At 50.6% G+C, this 17,424-nt stretch overlaps 1 protein-coding gene across 3 annotated transcripts in view; it reads left to right on the top strand.

The window, feature by feature from the left end:
- Positions 1-17,424, top strand: part of SLC44A1 (solute carrier family 44 member 1) — a 113,457-nt gene that overhangs the window by 17,041 nt on the left and 78,992 nt on the right. Inside the window, exon 1 of one of the 3 annotated variants that reach the window (XM_032213168.1) lies at positions 13,662-16,630. The exons of the other annotated variants lie outside the window; for them this stretch is intronic. Within the exon in view, the coding sequence (XP_032069059.1) occupies positions 16,604-16,630 (27 nt within the window). The 5' untranslated portion in view covers positions 13,662-16,603. Of the gene's footprint in view, positions 1-13,661; positions 16,631-17,424 lie in introns of those variants that run through there. 3 annotated transcript variants of the gene reach the window in all.

Raw genomic sequence — 17,424 nt, forward strand, 5'->3', positions numbered from 1 at the left:
AAAAGGCCCGTTGCCAGGCAGCTAAGGAGGCTCCCTCCGGGGATTCCTTTGTCCTGCCACTCCCAAGAAGGGATTTGACAGCAATCATGACAGAAGAAGTTGACTCTCAAAATCTGTCCCCAGACCGATCATTTTCTGAGCCCCCTTCCCCGGCCAATTCTTGGTTTCCCGAACAGGAACCAGCCCCGGAGATGTCCCCAGGGGTGGGTCTCTGGAGGATACCCCTTCCCAGGGGGAGGGGCCTACTGATGCCAACCCGGACTCGGACCAAGATCCCGAGCTTTCTCCCAGAATGCAGGCGACAGTGGAGCGCGCCATAGCAAAGGGCATAGCAGACGCCATGGGGGCGCCTGATAAGCAAGCAGCCCCTTTGGTTCCCCTGGCTCAGGGTGGTCCTCCTCCGGCCAAGCGGGTGCGTCATCCATCCTTGGAATCCTCCATTGTTAGCGAGACCTCGGCCTTGGAGGCAGCGGATCCTATAGAGCAGGGTCTGTCCGAGGATGAAGACCTCTCCCCAGACGCTCCTTCTTTCTCCGGTCTATTCAAGCCCAGCTTGTTTAAGTCGGTCCTCCGTAAGGTGAAGGCCACCACGATGATAGGCATTAAGCCAAAGCCCACTCAACCGCAGACTGATTCGACCCCAGTAAACCCGAAAGCAGTCATGTTTGACGCCCCAACTTCCCAGCAAGAGTTGGTTCCGGTTCCGGGCTTGTTCCTGGACCTTATCCAGCATCAGTGGGTCCAGCCAGCCACCTTGTCCTCTCCTAGCGGAGTGGACAAGAAACTGTATACCATGGAGCCTGTCCTGGAGGATCTCTTAGCTCTCCCGGCCGTAGATCCACCCATTATGGCCCTTACTTCTAATGCCTCCCTGCCTGCGGACCTGTCTGAAGGCCTCAAGGTGGAGGACAGGAAGTCCGAGAAAGTCTGTCACAAGACTCACCTGGCGGTAGCCTGGGCCATTAGGGCCTCGTCTTCCGCCTCTTTCTTTAGTAGGGCCGCTGTAATCTGGTCGCATGACATCTTAAATAAGATTCCCGCAGGGGACGCCCGGCTCTATCAGGACGTGACCAAGCTCATCACAGCGTTGCAATACGCTGCTGACACGGCCCTCAATGCCACCAAATTCGCCTCTAGGGCTCTAGCCGCAAATGTCACCTCCCACCGACTGCTCTGGCTCCGACATTGGCAAGCGGACTACAAGCACAAATGGAAATTGGCTTCTGCCCCCTTCAAGTGGTCTAAATTATTTGGTGAGGTTTTGGATTCCTTCCTTATTGAATCGAAGGACAAAAGGAAGGTCCTTCCCTCAACGTCTAAGAAACAGGACCGCAAGTCCACGCCCTATGCGAGGCGGAGTCCTTTCGGCCCTCAGAGCCATCCACATCTACCTCCTTCTACCCCTCTAACAGAGCAGCTGGGCAGCAGGGGGAGAGGGCTCAGGACAGGTCTTCCTTTCGAGACAGAGGAAGACAGCAGTTTGGCTTCCGCAAATTCAATCGCGGAGGCGCCTCCAACAGGCCCTTCCAGAAGTCCAAGTGACTCCCCGAGCTCATCACCCATCGGGGGTCGACTGCAGCTGTTTGCCTCCCACTGGGCCCAGACGGCTCACAATGCCTGGGTCCTACAGGTAGTCAGCGAAGGTCTGTCCCTAGAGTTCCTGTCTCCCCCTCCCAGGAACTTTATCAGGTGCCCCACTCCCTCATGTCCCACCAAGAGGGAGCAGATGAACCAGGAGGTTCTCCATCTCCTGGAGATCAATGCCATAGAGCAGGTGCCCAGGAAGGGAGCGGTTTCTACTCCATTCTCTTCCTGGTCCCAAAGAACTCGGGGTGGTGGTGGTGGAGGGCCATCTTGGACCTCAAGAACCTCAACAGGTATATCGCCTACCGGAGGTTCAAGATGCAGTCCCTCCAGTCCATCTTGGTGGGGATCTGCCAGGGAGACCTCCTCACCTCCATCGATCTGCAGGAGGCTTACCTACACACCCCCATTCACCCCCGACATCGGAAGTTCCTGCGCTTCTTTTATGCAGGCTGCAACTTCCAGTACAGGGCCCTTCCATTCGGCCTGTCCTCGGCCCCCAGGACCTTCACCAAGGTTCTGGCGGTAGTGGCGGCCCATCTCCGCCGCAGGCCCATAAGGCTCCAATGCTACCTGGACGACATCATCATCCAGTCGTCGTCCAGGCGGCAGGCCTTACGGGATCTCCAGATCGTCATGAGGACCTCAGGCACCACGGGTTCTCCCTGAATCTCGAAAAAAGTCACCTTACCCCCACCACCAAGATCAATCACTTGGGGGCGGTGATAGACACCATATCCTGCAGGGTGTTCCTCTCCCAAGACAGGTTAGAGGCCCTCAGGTCCATGACTCACTCAGTACTGCAAGCAAGGCAGGTTCCGATTGTCCTCCTCTCACAGCTGTTGGGGAAGATGATCTCCTGCCTGTCGATCGTCCCCTGGGCATGTCTCCACTCCAGAGCCCTGCAGTGGCTGCTCCTATCTCATCAGAGAGCCAACAGGAGCAACTCGCCAAGGCTGATTCCAGTACCTCCGTCAGTCAAGAGGTCCCTCAGGTGGACATCTCCAGCTCTGACCAAGGGACACCTGTTCAAGGAGCCCGACCAACTGGTCATCACCACCGCCGCCAGTCTCGCAGGTTGGGGAGCGCACATGGATCATCTCGTGGTCCAAGGCAGGTGGTCCCCGGCGGAGTCGCGTTGAAGCATCAATCTTCTGGAGCTGCGAGCTGCGAGGTTGGCCCGCCGTCATTTCCATCGTCACATACGTCGCCGTCATGTCCTATTGATGACGGACAACGTCGCCACGAAGGGGCACATCAACCGCCAGGGCGGCACCAAGTCCAAAAGATGATGGCGGAGGCGGAGCGGCACCTGGAGTCGATCCGCTCCGACCACATCTCCGGTGTGGACAATACCCAGGCGGACTGGCTGAGCAGGACCACCATCGACTCCGCGGAATGGCGGCTGGATCCTGCTCTGTTTCATCAACTGTCCCGCAGGTTCGGTTTCCCACAGGTCGACCTGTTTGTGATGGAAGCCAATGCACACCTTCCGCGCTTCTTCTCCCGCTTCCACTGTCCGGGAGCGGAGGGAACGGATGCTCTTCGCTGCAGCTGGCCTTGCGGCCTCCTCTACGCGTTTCCTCCTCTTCCACTCCTTCCCCGTCGTCTAATCAAGATCATAGAAGAGAGGGCGGAAGTGCTACTCGTGGCGCCCCATTGGCCCCCGGAGGTCGAGGTTCACCGACTTAGTCAGCCTGTTGGTGTCCCCGCCGTGGCGGATTCCCCCGGACCCGGTCTCCCTCAGCCAAGGGGCCATTGTCCATCCGGAACCCCAGTGGCTACAGCTGGCCGTCTGGCACTTGAGGGGGACCTGCTAAGGGCTGAGGGTCTGTCAGAGGACGTCGGCAACACCATACAAGCGGCTCGGCGTCCGTTGACGACTAGGATCTATGATTCCACCTGGGCTACCTTCGCCCAGTGGTGTGAAGACTCAGGACTCGACCCTGTCACTGGCTAGGGTACTGGACTTTCTACAAGGGGGCCTTGGGAGGGGTATCGCTCCAGCCACGCTTCGTCGCCAGGTGGCGGCTTTGTCCACCGTTTGGGCCAGCGACCCTTCACTTCCTCTTAGCAGGGTTCCTAGGGTGTGCTGCTTCCTCAAGGGCGCCTCTAACCTCCGGCCCCCCACGGTCCACTGTTACCCAACATGGCAACTTTCTGTGGTGCTGCAAGCCCTTATGGGTCCACCATTTGAGCCTCTCCAGATGGCTTCTCTAAAGACTTCCTTTCTTATGGCCATCACCTCCACCCGTCGGATCTCGGAGTTGGCGGCCCTGTCGATTCGCCAGGACTTATGCGTCATCCATTCCAACAGGGTTGTTTTGCGGCTTGATCCGACCTTCCTCACCAAGGTCAACTCCTGGTATCACAGGGCGCAGGAGGTTGTCTTGCCAAACTTTTGCCCGCGTCCTTTCCATCCGAGAGAACGCAAGTGGCACAAGCTTGACGTGTGACGGGCTCTGAAGATCTACGTCCATCGCACCTCCGACTTCCGGAAATCTGAGGCCCTCTTCATCTCCTTCCAGCCCTGATCTCTAGGAAAGAAGGTCTCTTCTTCTACGATTGGCAGATGGCTCAGAGCCTGTATTGCATCTGCGTACGAGCAACAGTCGAGAGCGGTGCCTCTTCGTATAATGGCTCACTTGACGCGCATTGCGGCGACCTCTATGGCCTGGGCCACGCAAGCCCAGGCCGATCGAGGAAATCTGTAGGGCAGCCACGTGGTCTCCGCCGTCTCCATTCGTTAGACACTATAAGCTGGACACGTTTGCCTCAGCTGAGGCGGCCTTTGGCAGGCGGGTGCTGCAGGCAGTGACTTCTGTCGTACCCCGTGATTCTGTTTCCGCCCGCCCAGTTGGACATTAACTTGGGTATGTCCCATTGCTTGGACTCTCCAAGCGGTGTGCAGGAGGACGACCATTGGTCTTACCTGAAGGGTCCTTCTCTGTACACCGCGCGAGAGTCCAACCCACCCTGGTCCGGGGATACAGGTTCGTCATGTCAACACGGTTCCATTCTACGGTCATCTTCAGCTGCATCTCCATGGCCAAGTGTCTCAAATTTCTGGGGATTAGGCACACCTGGAGGCGTGGCCAAGGAAAAGTCTTTCCTCAGTTCCAGGGCAACCAGACTGAAATAACCCATTGCTTGGACTCTCCCGCGGTGTGCAGAGAAGGACCCTTCAGGTAAGACCAATGGTCGTTTTGCCGCCCGTATTGCCACTAAATAAGTCCTAATAAAGGCTCTTAATAGTGTTCGGTCGGATTCGGAGTTACTAGCCCTCCAGCGTCGCTCTAGGCGTCTCTTTTGGCACTTCATCTCCCGGAGATCCTCGGTAAACCAAGGTGCCCTCCTGGATCCACTGCTGCAGAGAGGCCGCAAAGGCGCAATCCGATCCAGCGCCTCAGTCGCCGCAGCATTCCAGGCAGCGACTAAGGACTCTGTCGGATTGTCAGCAAGGGAGTCAGTCATTTTTTTTTTTTTAGTCATTTTATTAAGATTTATAGGCCGCCCTTTTCCCTGAGGGGACTCAGGGCGGCTTACAATCACAGGGAAGGGGGTGCAATATCAAAAGACAAACAAAGTGTGAACAAAAGAAAAATAATAAAACACAACTTTCATTCAACAGTCAACACTCGGGCGGGTAAATTGGGAACCTATCCCCAGGCCTGATGGGAGAGCCAGGTCTTGAGGGCTGCGCGGAAGGTCTGGATGGTGGTGAGGGTGCGGATCTCGACGGGGAGGTCGTTCCACAGGGTCGGAGCTGCAACAGAAAAGGCTCTCTTCCGTGTAGTCGCCAGTCGACATTGACTGGCGGATGGGATTCGGAGGAGGCCCAGTCTGTGCGATCTAATCGGTCGGAGGGAGGTAATCGGCAGAAGGCGGTCTCTTAAGTACCCAGATCCACTACCATGGAGTGCTTTAAAGGTGGTCATCAGTACCCTGAAGCGCACCCGGAGACCGACAGGTAGCCAGTGCAGCTCGCGGAGGATGGGTGTAACGTGGGCGAACCGCGGTGTGCCCACTATCACTCGCGCGGCTGCATTCTGGACTAACTGCAGTCGCCGGATGCACTTCAAGGGCAACCCCATGTAGAGCCCATTGCAGTATTCCAGCCTAGAGATCACAAGGGCTCGAGTGACTGTTGCGAGAGCCTCCCGGTTTAGGTAGGGCCGCAACTGACGGACCAGGCGAACCTGGGCAAATGCCCCCCTGGTCACAGCTGACAACTGGTGGTCAAAAGTCAGCTGTGGATCCAGGAGGACTCCTAAGTTGCGGACCCTATCTGAGGGGTATAAAATTTGACCCCCCAGCCTAAGTGTTGGAACATTGGCCAAATTGTTGGGAGGGAAACACAACAGCCACTCGGTCTTGTCCGGGTTGAGTACCAGTTTGTTAGCGCTCATCCAGTTCTTAACGGCCTCAAGACCCTGGTTCATCACGTCCACCGCTTCATTGAGTTGGCACGGGGCGGACAGATACAGTTGCGTATCGTCCGCATATTGGTGGTATTTTATCCCGTGCCTCCGAATGATCTCGCCCAGCGGTTTCATGTATATGTTAAATAGTAGGGGGGATAAGACCGAACCCTGCGGCACCCCGCATGTTAGGGGCCTCAGGGACGATCTCTGCCCCCCGACCAACACCGACTGCGACCTGTCCGAAAGGTAGGAGGAGAACCACTGCAAAACAGTGCCTCCCACCCCCACCTCCCGCAGTCGTCGCAGAAGGATACCATGGTCGATGGTATCGAAAGCCGCTGAGAGGTCAAGGAGAACCAGGATGGACGCATAGCCTCCATCTCTGGCCCTCCAGAGATCATCGGTCAATGCGACCAAAGCGGTTTCTGTGCTGTAACCGGGTCTGAAGCCGGACTGGAAGGGGTCAAGATAACTAGCTTCCTCCAAGGCCCGTTGAAGCTGGAAGGCCACCACCTTCTCCACAACCTTCCCAATAAAGGGGAGGTTGGAGACAGGACGAAAGTTGTTTAAAATGGCTGGATCCAAGGATGGTTTCTTCAGGAGGGGTCTCACCACCGCCGTTTTGAGTACGGCGGGGAAGTGCCCCTCCCAAAGGGAGGCGGTCACGACCGCCTGGATCCAGCCATGTGTTACCTCCCTGCTGTTGGCAACCAGCCAGGAGGGACACGGGTCCAGAATACAGGTGGAGGCACTTACAGCTCGAATGGCCTTGTCCACATCCCCAGAGGCAACATCCTGGAACTCAACCCAGAGATGATTTGCCAAGTAATCCTCCTGTGTCTCGGCTGGATCTACTGCGGTGGAGTCCAAGTCTGACCGAAACCGAGCTACTTTGTCCGCCAAGAACTGAGCATAGTCCTCAGCCCTACCCTGCAAGGGGTCTCCCGCATCCCTCCTATTAAGGAGGGAGCAGGTTATCCTAAACAGGGCGGCTGGGCGTGACTCGGCGGACGCTACCAAGGCGGAGATGTGTGATCTTTTGGCAGCTCTTAATGCCCAGACGTAGTCCTTGGTGCAGGTAGTCAGAAGTGCTCGGTTCGCCTCGGACTTATCGGACCTCCACAGGTGCTCTAGGCGTCTCCTCCGGCGTTTCTTCTCCCGGAGCTCCTCGGTGAACCAAGGAGGTCTCCGGGATCCACTGACCCGGAGGGGCCGTAGTGGCGCAATCCGATCAAGAGACTCCGACGCCGCCGAATACCAGGCGGCAACCAGAGTCTCCGCCGAACTGTGGGCGAGAGTATCAGGAATAACCCCAAGCTCCGTCTGGAACCTCAACGGGTCCACAAGTTGCCTGGGGCGGAACCACCTGGTCGGTTCCTCCTCCCTACGGTGGGGGTTTGGCCTCCGGAAGTCAAGCCTCAGTAGGCAGTGGTCTGACCACGACGGGTATGATCTCATTACCCCTCAGACCAAGATCACACATCCACTGCTCCGAGAGGAATACGAGGTCGAGCATGTGACCCGCTGCATGGGTTGGGCCCCGAATTACCTGGGTCAAGCCCATGGCTGTCATGGAAGCCATGAACTCCTGCGCCCCATCAGAGCGTTCACCGAGCGATGGCAAATTAAAGTCCCCCAGAACTATAAGCCTGGGGAACTCAACTGCCAGCTCGGCTACTGACTCGAGGAGCAAGGGGAGGGATGCTGCAACGCAGTTGGGAGGCAGGTACGTTAGCAGCAAACCCACTTGACCCTTGAGGTCCAACTTTATCAGCAGGGACTCACACCTGACAAGCTCCAGAGCAGGGACCCTACAAGGTAACAGAGACTCCCGGATAACAATAGCCACACCGCCACCCCTTCCCTGGGCTCTCGGCTGATGAAGCACCTGAAATCCCTCTGGGCACATCTCTACAAGGGGGACTCCTCCTTCTGTGCCCAGCCAGGTTTCAGTAATACATGCCAGGTCTGCCCTCTCGTCAACAATTAAGTCCCGGACGAGAGGAGCTTTGTGTACAACAGACCTGGCATTTAGCGACAACAGCCTGAGACCAGGGTCCTGACTACTCGCGCCATCTGGTCTTGGAGTGGGACTCATAGGGCCGGAAGGAGGGATCTCTGTGATGTAGCGAACCCTCCTTCCCCGGTAATGGCTAGCCCTAAAGTCCCCGCCATGTCTGCCCCTCCCTGTAATGACCGTAATGCTCCGACCCACTCCCGTAGCAGTAGTCCCCCCGACCACCCCACTGACCCCCGCCTTCCCCGGCAGGCCCTCCGAGTCAAACATTCTCATTTATCCACCCTAGCAATTCCCACGTCTGGTATCTCTCCAAGCTCCTTCTGAAATCCCAACGGGTCCATCAGGCGCCTGAGGCGGAACCACTTAATCGGCTCCACCTCCCTGCAATGGGGGAGTAGCTTCCCAAAGTCAAGCCTCAGCAAGGAGTGATCTGACCATGACAAGGGCAAGATCTCTATTCCCCTTAATTCAAGATCACATCTCCACTGCCGCGAGAGAAATACGAAGTCGAGCGTGTGCCCCGCTCTATGAGTCGGACCCTGAACTACTTTGGTCAAGTCCATGGTTGTCATGGAAGCCATGAACTCCTGAGCCCCGTCAGAGTGTTCGCCCAGAGATGGCAGGTTAAAGTCCCCCAGTACCATTAGTCTGGGGAACTCCACCGCCAACCCGGCTACTGTCTCTAGGAGCGCAGGCAGGGCTGTTGTGATGCAGCTCAGAGGTATGTACGTCAATAACAAGCCCAATTGAACTCTAGGTCCAACTTCAAGAGAAGTGACTCACACCCCGCGATCTCTGGAGCAGGGATCCTGCGAGGAACTAATGACTTTCGGATAATAACTGCCACTCCCCCACCCCTTCTTCTGGTGTCGTGGTTGGTGGAGCACCTGGAACCCTTCTGGGCATATTTCTGAGAGGGGGACTCCTCCCTCATAGCCCAGCCAGGTTTCAGTAATACATGCCAGGTCTGCCCCCTCATCTAATATTAAGTCCTGGATGAGGGGAGTTTTATAAACCACAGACCTGGCATTTAGCAACAGCAACCTGAGACCAGGGCCCTGATTTCCTGTGTCACCAAGTCCTTGAGTTGAACTTGAAGGGCCGGAACAAGGGATCGCTGTGATGTAGCGGTCCCTTCTTCCCCGGTAATGGCTAGCCCTGCAGCTCCCATCATATCTGCCCCTCCCCGTCATAACCGAGATGCTCTGACCCGCCCCCATCTCCGTAGACCCTCCCCCCTCTCCCATGGCCCCCATTCTTCCCGGCAGGCAGCACATACCATTTGTTTTAGGACGCGAGGTGGGTCTGGGCCCCCATCCACTTCTGCTTCTGCAGTCAGTGTAGGGGGCTCCAGGCCGCACTCTCAGTCCTATCATGTTTACTACACAAGCACTCTCCTCATACACACCCCACAATAATCATTAAAAAGTACAACAATATAATAAAATAATAAATTAGTTAATTTAAAAGTGGGTACATTCTTCTTCATTCAGACGTTCACACACACACTCCACAAACAGGCTAAACACAGATCTTGATTTCGCACAAGCGGTGCGCGCAAGTTCGAATAGCTGGAACTGATAGTGGTTTGGGAGGGAGAGTTCCTCGTTCTCTCTTTCCCTCCTGCGAGGCCCGGAAAAGTGCAAAAAAGGGTCCAAAGTCTGGGGTGACTGAAGTGGTTGAGGGAGGGGGGGTAGGCGCCAGTTGGAAGGGGCGCTGGATCCCCGTCCACGTCTTCTCCGTCTTCCGTCGTCTCCTTCTGTAAGGGGCGTGTAACACGAGGCAAAATGTCGAAGCTGCCGACATGCCAAAAGATTATCATAGTCGTTGCAGCAGTGGTGTAGTCCGAAAGGTAAAACGGAAGAGAAGACGGAAGTGAGTCTCCGGCCGGAGCCAGGAATGGCAGCAGCTGGGGGGGGGCATCGCTCGATCCCCAGGCATACCACCTTTCCAAACTGACGGCGCCGAAGGCAAGATGGTCCAAGAAACAGCACCATCCGAGGAGGCGCTCCTGGGGCAGCAGCGGACGGCGGCAACCGCAGTAGAAGAAGCCAGATGCAGGGTCCCAAAAGCCGCGGTTGAGACAGTCAAAGCGTCGAGCAGTGAGAAGCCCTGCAGCGGTGGTAGCAGGGCAGAAGAGAGGCCGTGGCGGGAAAGGCGGAGGGGGTTGCCCGGAACAGCAACGGCGGGGGCAGGCAGAGCCAGCTGCCCAGTCCCCCCAAAGGGGCAGCGGGGAATGCCCAGAAGAAGTGAGAGCAGAGCCAGTTGCTCCAGCGCACGGCAGCCGACACACTTCTTTCAGTTGCCCTCTGGCAAACGCCTCGGATGGCCGGCATGGGGGTGTCGGTGCTGCTGCTGCTGCTGCCGTTCGCCTCCTGTCTTGCGGGCCACGGTGAGTGAAGAGCCAAGCGCAGCGACTGCCAAGCGGCCGGCCAGAGCGGGAGGGGGAGGGACGCCAATGGCCTGCTAACTGCCCAGGCGCTGCCTGTGTCCTCAGGAGGAGAGCGGATTCTCGCTGCACCCACGGACGCCCACTTCCAGGCCCGGCTCTTCCATGACCTGCTTCGCTGGAAACTGGGCCCTAAAGATTTCAGAGCATTTACCGTATATACTCGAGTATAAGCCGAGTTTTTCAGCCCACTTTTTGGGCTGAAAAAAGCCGCCTCGGCTTATACTCGAGTCTACAACTGGATCCGGCAGTGCTGTTGCCTGTTGGAGGAGGAGGAGGCGAACCAGCCTGCCACCGCCGGCCACCGCCACCCCGCCGCTCTTCCCGCCCCCTTCCAAGCCCCACAGTCCAGCGGACGCAGCAGAAGCAGCCCCGGGGCTCCGCTGCCGCTCCCTGCATTTTGTGGACGGGGTCTCGCAGGAAGGAATCCCCTCTCCAAGGGATCCCTGTCCAGAAAATGCGGGGAGCGGCAGCGGAGCCCTGGGGCTGCTTCTGCTCCGTCCGCTCCTCTCTGCTCTCCTGTCGCCAGCTGGTGGGGCTGACCCTGATCCATAAACACTGCCGAATTCAGCCTTGGATCTTTGTCCGGACCTCTTTCTGGTCCGCCTCTGAAGTCCATATTCTCCATAGTCTCTCGAACTGCTCCCCCCCACCTCCAGTTTCTTCCTAGTTTGATCCCACGCGCCGCTGACCTAGGAACCGCATACCTCCCAGCAGTTTTTTCAGGCTGCTCCCAGATGGGACGGGAGGGGGATTGTATTAGCCAAAGGGGGGAAAGCGAGCGAGCGAGCGAAGCAGTGGGAGGGGGAAAGGATCCCTGTGAAGCCCTGCGGCCAAGGAGCGCTGCCTGCTTTTAAAGAAAACCTGGAAGGGGAAGAGGGCGGGTTTTTTCCCCTCTCCCTTTTTCTTTTCGTTCCCGTGGCTCAGCCTCTCCTTTCCTTGGGGCCGCTGACCTAGGAACCGCATACCAGCAGTTTTTTCAGGCTGCTCCCAGATGGGAAGGGAGGGGGATTGTAAACCCCTTCCACACTCTGGCTCCTTTTCTTTCCTCCAGAGTTCGGGCTCTCTTTCTTTCTTTCTTTGAAAGAGAAGCCCAAATTAGCCAAAGGGGGGAAAGCGAGCGAGCGAAGCAGTGGGAGGGGGAAAGGTCCCTGTGAAGCCCTGCGGCCAAGGAGCGCTGCCTGCTTTTAAAGAAAACCTGGAAGGGGAAGAGGGCGGGTTTTTTCCCCTCAGTTGTGAGGGCAATGCTGCTCGCGACTTTCCCCTAAATGTTGGAGAAAACTTTTCACCGCTGTCCTCCTCAGCTCATTTGGGAAGGACGATTGTAACAGGTTGAGATTTCCTTTCAAAACAAAACAAAACCAACCCCTCCCCCGGTCCCAATGTTTCAAACAACCCCCTTTCCTGCTGGGAAGAGCCCAGCCAACCCCCCGTCCCTTCCCATTCGAAAGGGAAGCTCGTATCACCTTCTAGAGAAAGTGGCAAATGCCCTCCGTGACTTCCTTGGTTTTTCTCCGGGCTCTGCTCTTCGGCATTGCCCTTGGGGAAAACTGCCGCGGTTTGTTTCCTTGAATATATTAACAGGCGCGTGGAAAGCAACTAAGCCAAGGAGCGTACGTAGTCCAGCCAAGTGAGTCTAGTTTCCTGGGGTCCCTTGCTCGCTCGCTTTCCCCCCTTTGGCTAATTTGGGCTTCTCTTTCAAAGAAAGAAAAAAAGAAAGAAAGAAAGAGAGCCTGAACTCTGGAAGAGGAGGAGCCAGGGTGTAGAAGGGGTTCACAATCCCCCTCCCTTCCCATCTGGGAGCAGCCTGAAAAACTGCTGCCGCGCCACGCCTGCGCCCCAAACAGAGCTGGGTCCAATCAGCCTTTTCCCCCCTTTTTATGCCCTGTCTCAGTGCTGCTTGCACTCTTGTATTTTCCCCTTCCTCTTACGTGCCCTCCTTGGTGCAGCGGGCTAACGCTGGTGAAAGGAGTGGGGTGGACACAACTGGTAAATTATAAACCACAGATTTTAATCCTATTTAATTTTTAATGGTATCAAATTTAGCTATAAAGAAGAGAGAAAGAAAGAAAGGGAGTGTGTGCACAGGAGTGTGGATTTTCTAAAAACCCCATTGAATCCAGAGGAGGGAAGAAAGAAAGAAAGAAGAAGTGTGTGCACAGGAGTGTGGATTTTCTAAAAATCCCATTGAATCCAGAGGGAAGAGAGAAAGAAAGAAGGAGTGTATGAGGGTGGGAGATTTCCTAAACCCCATTGAATCCAGAGGAGGGAAGAAAGAAAGAAAGAAAGAAGAAGTGTGTGCACAGGAGTGTGGATTTTCTAAAAATCCCATTGAATCCAGAGGAGGGAAGAGAGAAAGAAAGAAGGAGTGTATGAGGGTGGGAGATTTCCTAAACCCCATTGAATCCAGAGGAGGGAAGAAAGAAAGAAAGAAGAAGTGTGTGCACAGGAGTGTGGATTTTCTAAAAATCCCATTGAATCCAGAGGAGGGAAGAGAGAAAGAAAGAAGGAGTGTATGAGGGTGGGAGATTTCCTAAACCCCATTGAATCCAGAGGAGGGAAGAAAGAAAGAAAGAAGAAGTGTGTGCACAGGAGTGTGGATTTTCTAAAAATCCCATTGAATCCAGAGGAGGGAAGAGAGAAAGAAAGAAGGAGTGTATGAGGGTGGGAGATTTCCTAAACCCCATTGAATCCAGAGGAGGGAAGAAAGAAAGAAAGAAGAAGTGTGTGCACAGGAGTGTGGATTTTCTAAAAATCCCATTGAATCCAGAGGAGGGAAGAGAGAAACGACAGCTCTGATGGTGATGACTGTGAACTCAGTGATGATGACAATGTCTATGCTGATAACCTCACACTAGCTAATGCTGAAGCTCTGTTTGGACATACAGATGATGGGGAGGAATCCAGTTTTGAAGGATTTTAACTCTTATGTTTTAGCTTGGTTGCTGAATGAGCTAAGGTTTTTGTACATTTAAAGTTATTGTTGATACCATATTGTTTTTATTGACCCTCTTTTCCACTTACAGAGCTAGTTATTTATTTATAAATAAATAATATTTATTTATTTATTCAAAAACATTATTGGTATCTATTTTTATTTTTGAAATTTACCGGTAGCTGCTGCATTTCCCACCCTAGGCTTATACTCGAGTCAATAACTTTTCCAGCTTTTGGGGGTAAAATTAGGTGCCTCGGCTTATATTCGGGTCGGCTTATACTCGAGTATATACGGTAACCCTTGGGCTCACAGAATGGTGTCACGCTCCCACCAAAGTGGTACCTATTGATCTACTCACATTTGGATTCTGTAATTCTATGCAGTGTATGTAGAATTCTTAAAAGGATGGGAGGTTGAGTAGTTATTTGGAGTACAGCCTTTTGCACTGGCAGAACTGTATTCTTCCATCTAAATCCAGTCTCCAGTTCTTCAAAATCACAGGAAAGAAAAAGATAAGTTTATTGTTTTACCAAATTAAAATAAACTGATTTTGCTTTTCAATACTTTGAACATTTATATGTGCTATTTTCTTCCATATTGATATAGTCTTACTTTGTCAAGCCTTCAGCTTGGTGCTTTTAATAGTGAGAACAAAATAATGTGGTTGACTCAACTGTTGTTGAAAAATGGGTGGTATATGTGAGCACATATTTGTGATATGACATAGCATAAAACAAATCAATATAGTACAAATATTTTCCCAGTCTTATTTCAGTAGTTAGTGATATATTCTTAAGTGCAATGTCATACCCACAAATTCTATTTGTTTTCTGGCCATTATCAAATTAATATAGAAAGGTGAGAATTTCTTTAAATAATAGGAAGACTGGAAATGCTATCTTATTTAATTCTTTTCCAAGGAAAGTAATTTTTCTAAGGCAAGTAATCACAGTAAAGAATAAAGTAAGGCAGGGATCATGCAACCTCTCTGTGCAGAATTATACAAGGTTTAATACTGCATGCATCTGATTTGATACAGCAGAGTAATTGATTAGATATAATTGGATATAACAGTCCTTTATGAGTCAGTGAGGTCAGTTAGGTAATGGATTGTATGATATAATGGGGGCAGTACTAGAAAGACAATGGTTTACTCTACTGAGAGAACAAACCTTCTATGAACCTAATTACTTTCTAGGCTCTAGAGGTTCATTTTAAGAAGTTTATCTTAAACTTTCCTTGGTTTCCAGAGCATATGCCTGCTTCTAATATCTTCTAGGTTTATCATCATTCCTTGGCTTTCTGTCTTTTATGATTGATCTGACAGTTTTATTATTTTTAACTCCCTGGGAAAGTAATTAGGAAAGAGGGATGCTTTCCTTTGTTTTACTTCTTCAAAGAAACACCATATTTTTTCCTACATAGAACTACAGATTGCCCATTTATCTGTATATAGTATATCTCAAAAATAACAAATATGTGGACTGATTGCACTTAAATTTTCTGTAACTTTTCATTCAGACAGAAATAAGTTTCTATTTAATCTATCTAATCTTGTGCCACACATTTGTGTAGAATCTTTAAATGAAAAAAACTATAGCATAGTCCTCGTCCAATTTTGTGTTTTCGTTTTAGCCACTTGCTTGCATTATTTGTAGCTAAGTATCTCTTTCTTCCACATTGCTTTTATTTCGTGACTATAAAGCAATCTCTTACTCAGAATATAATTATAGGGTTAAAAACTTCCACTTCCTTTTGGATAAATATAATATTGTAATCCTTTGATTGGATGATGTTTTGTGATACAATGTTATATGAATTTGTTTTGTCAATATTTCCCATAGAATAGCACAGCAGAATCTAAAGGTTTTTAATCAAAGGAAAATAATTAAAAATAAAAGTAAAAATATGGTGCCATTCTCTGTATGATGTATTTCAATATGCCGAACTGTCATAACCGTAGGCACCTCAGCTGAAAAGAGAAATAAAACTTTTTATTTTGAACATAGGAATTCATTCCAATTTATTGAAAATTACTAAAAAGTAAAATGGTTGTAAGTCCAGTTGCAGAAACTGCAGTAATTCATATTGAACTTTTGTAACTGGAGAATAGAGAAGTAAAAATGTGTTTGGAATAAAGAAAACTGTCAGACATTTAAGAGCTGTCAGATTTGGAAATTCTTGCAAATAACAAGTTTTAGACCAAAATAAATGGGCCTGTACAAAGAAAATTCTAAAAGAAAAACAACGAAGATAGGCATGGTTTTTGTCACATCTGTAATTTTGTCACATGATCTTAGACAGCAGTGTTTCCAGATAAGTCAAAAAATTCAAGACAGAGGTTGCGGTTGAATGATCAAAGCCCCACTGTTTTTGCACATTCAACTTTGCTTGCATGTAGAAAAGGGCAGAGCTTCAGTCCTGCTGTTGCAGCCGCCATCTTGATTTTTATAACCAACACCTTGTGGATGCTGCTAATGTGAGCATTCTTTTAGCAGTGAAATTTTAATACATTTCATGTCAGGTGCCAGTATTCTAAACAAACAAACAAAATTAGTTAGCTTGAGATTTTTTCTGGTATTTTGCTTTTGTGTTTTCATTTTATATGAATATACTGTTGTGATAAACAGTTTTTTGTCACTATTTATACTGTTAACTTGATTAAATTCTCTTACAGGTTTTGGAAATAAAGGCTAAAGTAATCTATTCCTGCATCTCCAATTCACACTGCTTCTTCCATAGAAGAAGGAGTGGGAGGGAGTGTGAAGAAAAAGATAAGGCGATAATAACAAGGGAGCATGAGTGTGAGAGAGAACAATTGTCCTGGGTACAACTGACAATTTCCCCCCACAAATTTATGTACAGATGAATGTGGTCCTTGGGATGAAAGATTAATCAAACAGAAAACATTGAAGAAGCTGCAAGTATAAACGTGCAATAGGTTACTGAGTATATTTGTATCAAATTTAATAAGAAATGTTTTTTGTATTTGACATTTTTAGTAGATAAGACTACATCAGCTTGCATATTTTAGCAACAGCAAATAGTTGCACTATGACAACTAGTTGGGAAAAACTATCATGCTTATTCATGTTTTTATGCAGAGTGGGAAGGCGGAAATCCATTTGGGCTGCAGGCCAAGGTTGTCAGCTGCCGTTTTTATGGTGCTTTAGTAGTAATGGGGCAAAATGAGCTACTGTCAGACTGCAGAACAAGTAATAATAACATTTGGATTAAAACTATGTGATGCTCATAAATGAAATGTTAAAAGTACTTTGGTTTGCATAATTATAAGAGTAAAAGTATCTTACACGTTTATCACATATGTGATTTCATTTCTGCTCCTTAGTGACTTAAAGAAAAAGTTGGTTAAATAGATTGGAAGAGCAGTATTATCTATGGGTTTAATCATAAAGATGGCAATGAATATAATATGATATACAACATTGAAATTCTAGGTGAAGATAGTATGAATTGTTTTTATCTGACTTTTTAATTTCCCCCCTCTTTTTTGAACATGCCACTGTCTATTGACTAATCATAATAAAGCTGCTACACTTATTGGACGTAGCACTTAGCCTCTTGGTTTCTTGTCCATTTTTCAACTATTTTAAAAAAAAAATTACCATGATAGTGTTTGCAGTGGAATGCACTATAAAAAAGAAAAGTTTACATACACTATATTGCCAAAAGTATTCTCTCACCCATCCAAATAATCAGAATCAGGTGTTCCAATCACTTCCATGGCCACAGGTGTATAAAATCAAGTACCTAGGCATGCAGACTGTTTTTACAAACATTTGTGAAGGAATGGGTCGCTCTCAGGAGCTCAGTGAATTCCAGCGTGGAACTGTGATAGGATGCCACCTGTGCAACAAATCCAATCGTGAAATTTCCTCACTCCTAAATATTCCACAGTCAACTGTCAGCTGTATTATAAGAACGTGGAAGTGTTTGGGAATGACAGCAACTCAGCCACGAAGTGATAGGCCACGTAAACTGACGGAGC

This window comes from Thamnophis elegans, chromosome 3, assembly GCF_009769535.1.
Source record: "Thamnophis elegans isolate rThaEle1 chromosome 3, rThaEle1.pri, whole genome shotgun sequence".
Taxonomy (NCBI): domain Eukaryota; kingdom Metazoa; phylum Chordata; class Lepidosauria; order Squamata; family Colubridae; genus Thamnophis; species Thamnophis elegans.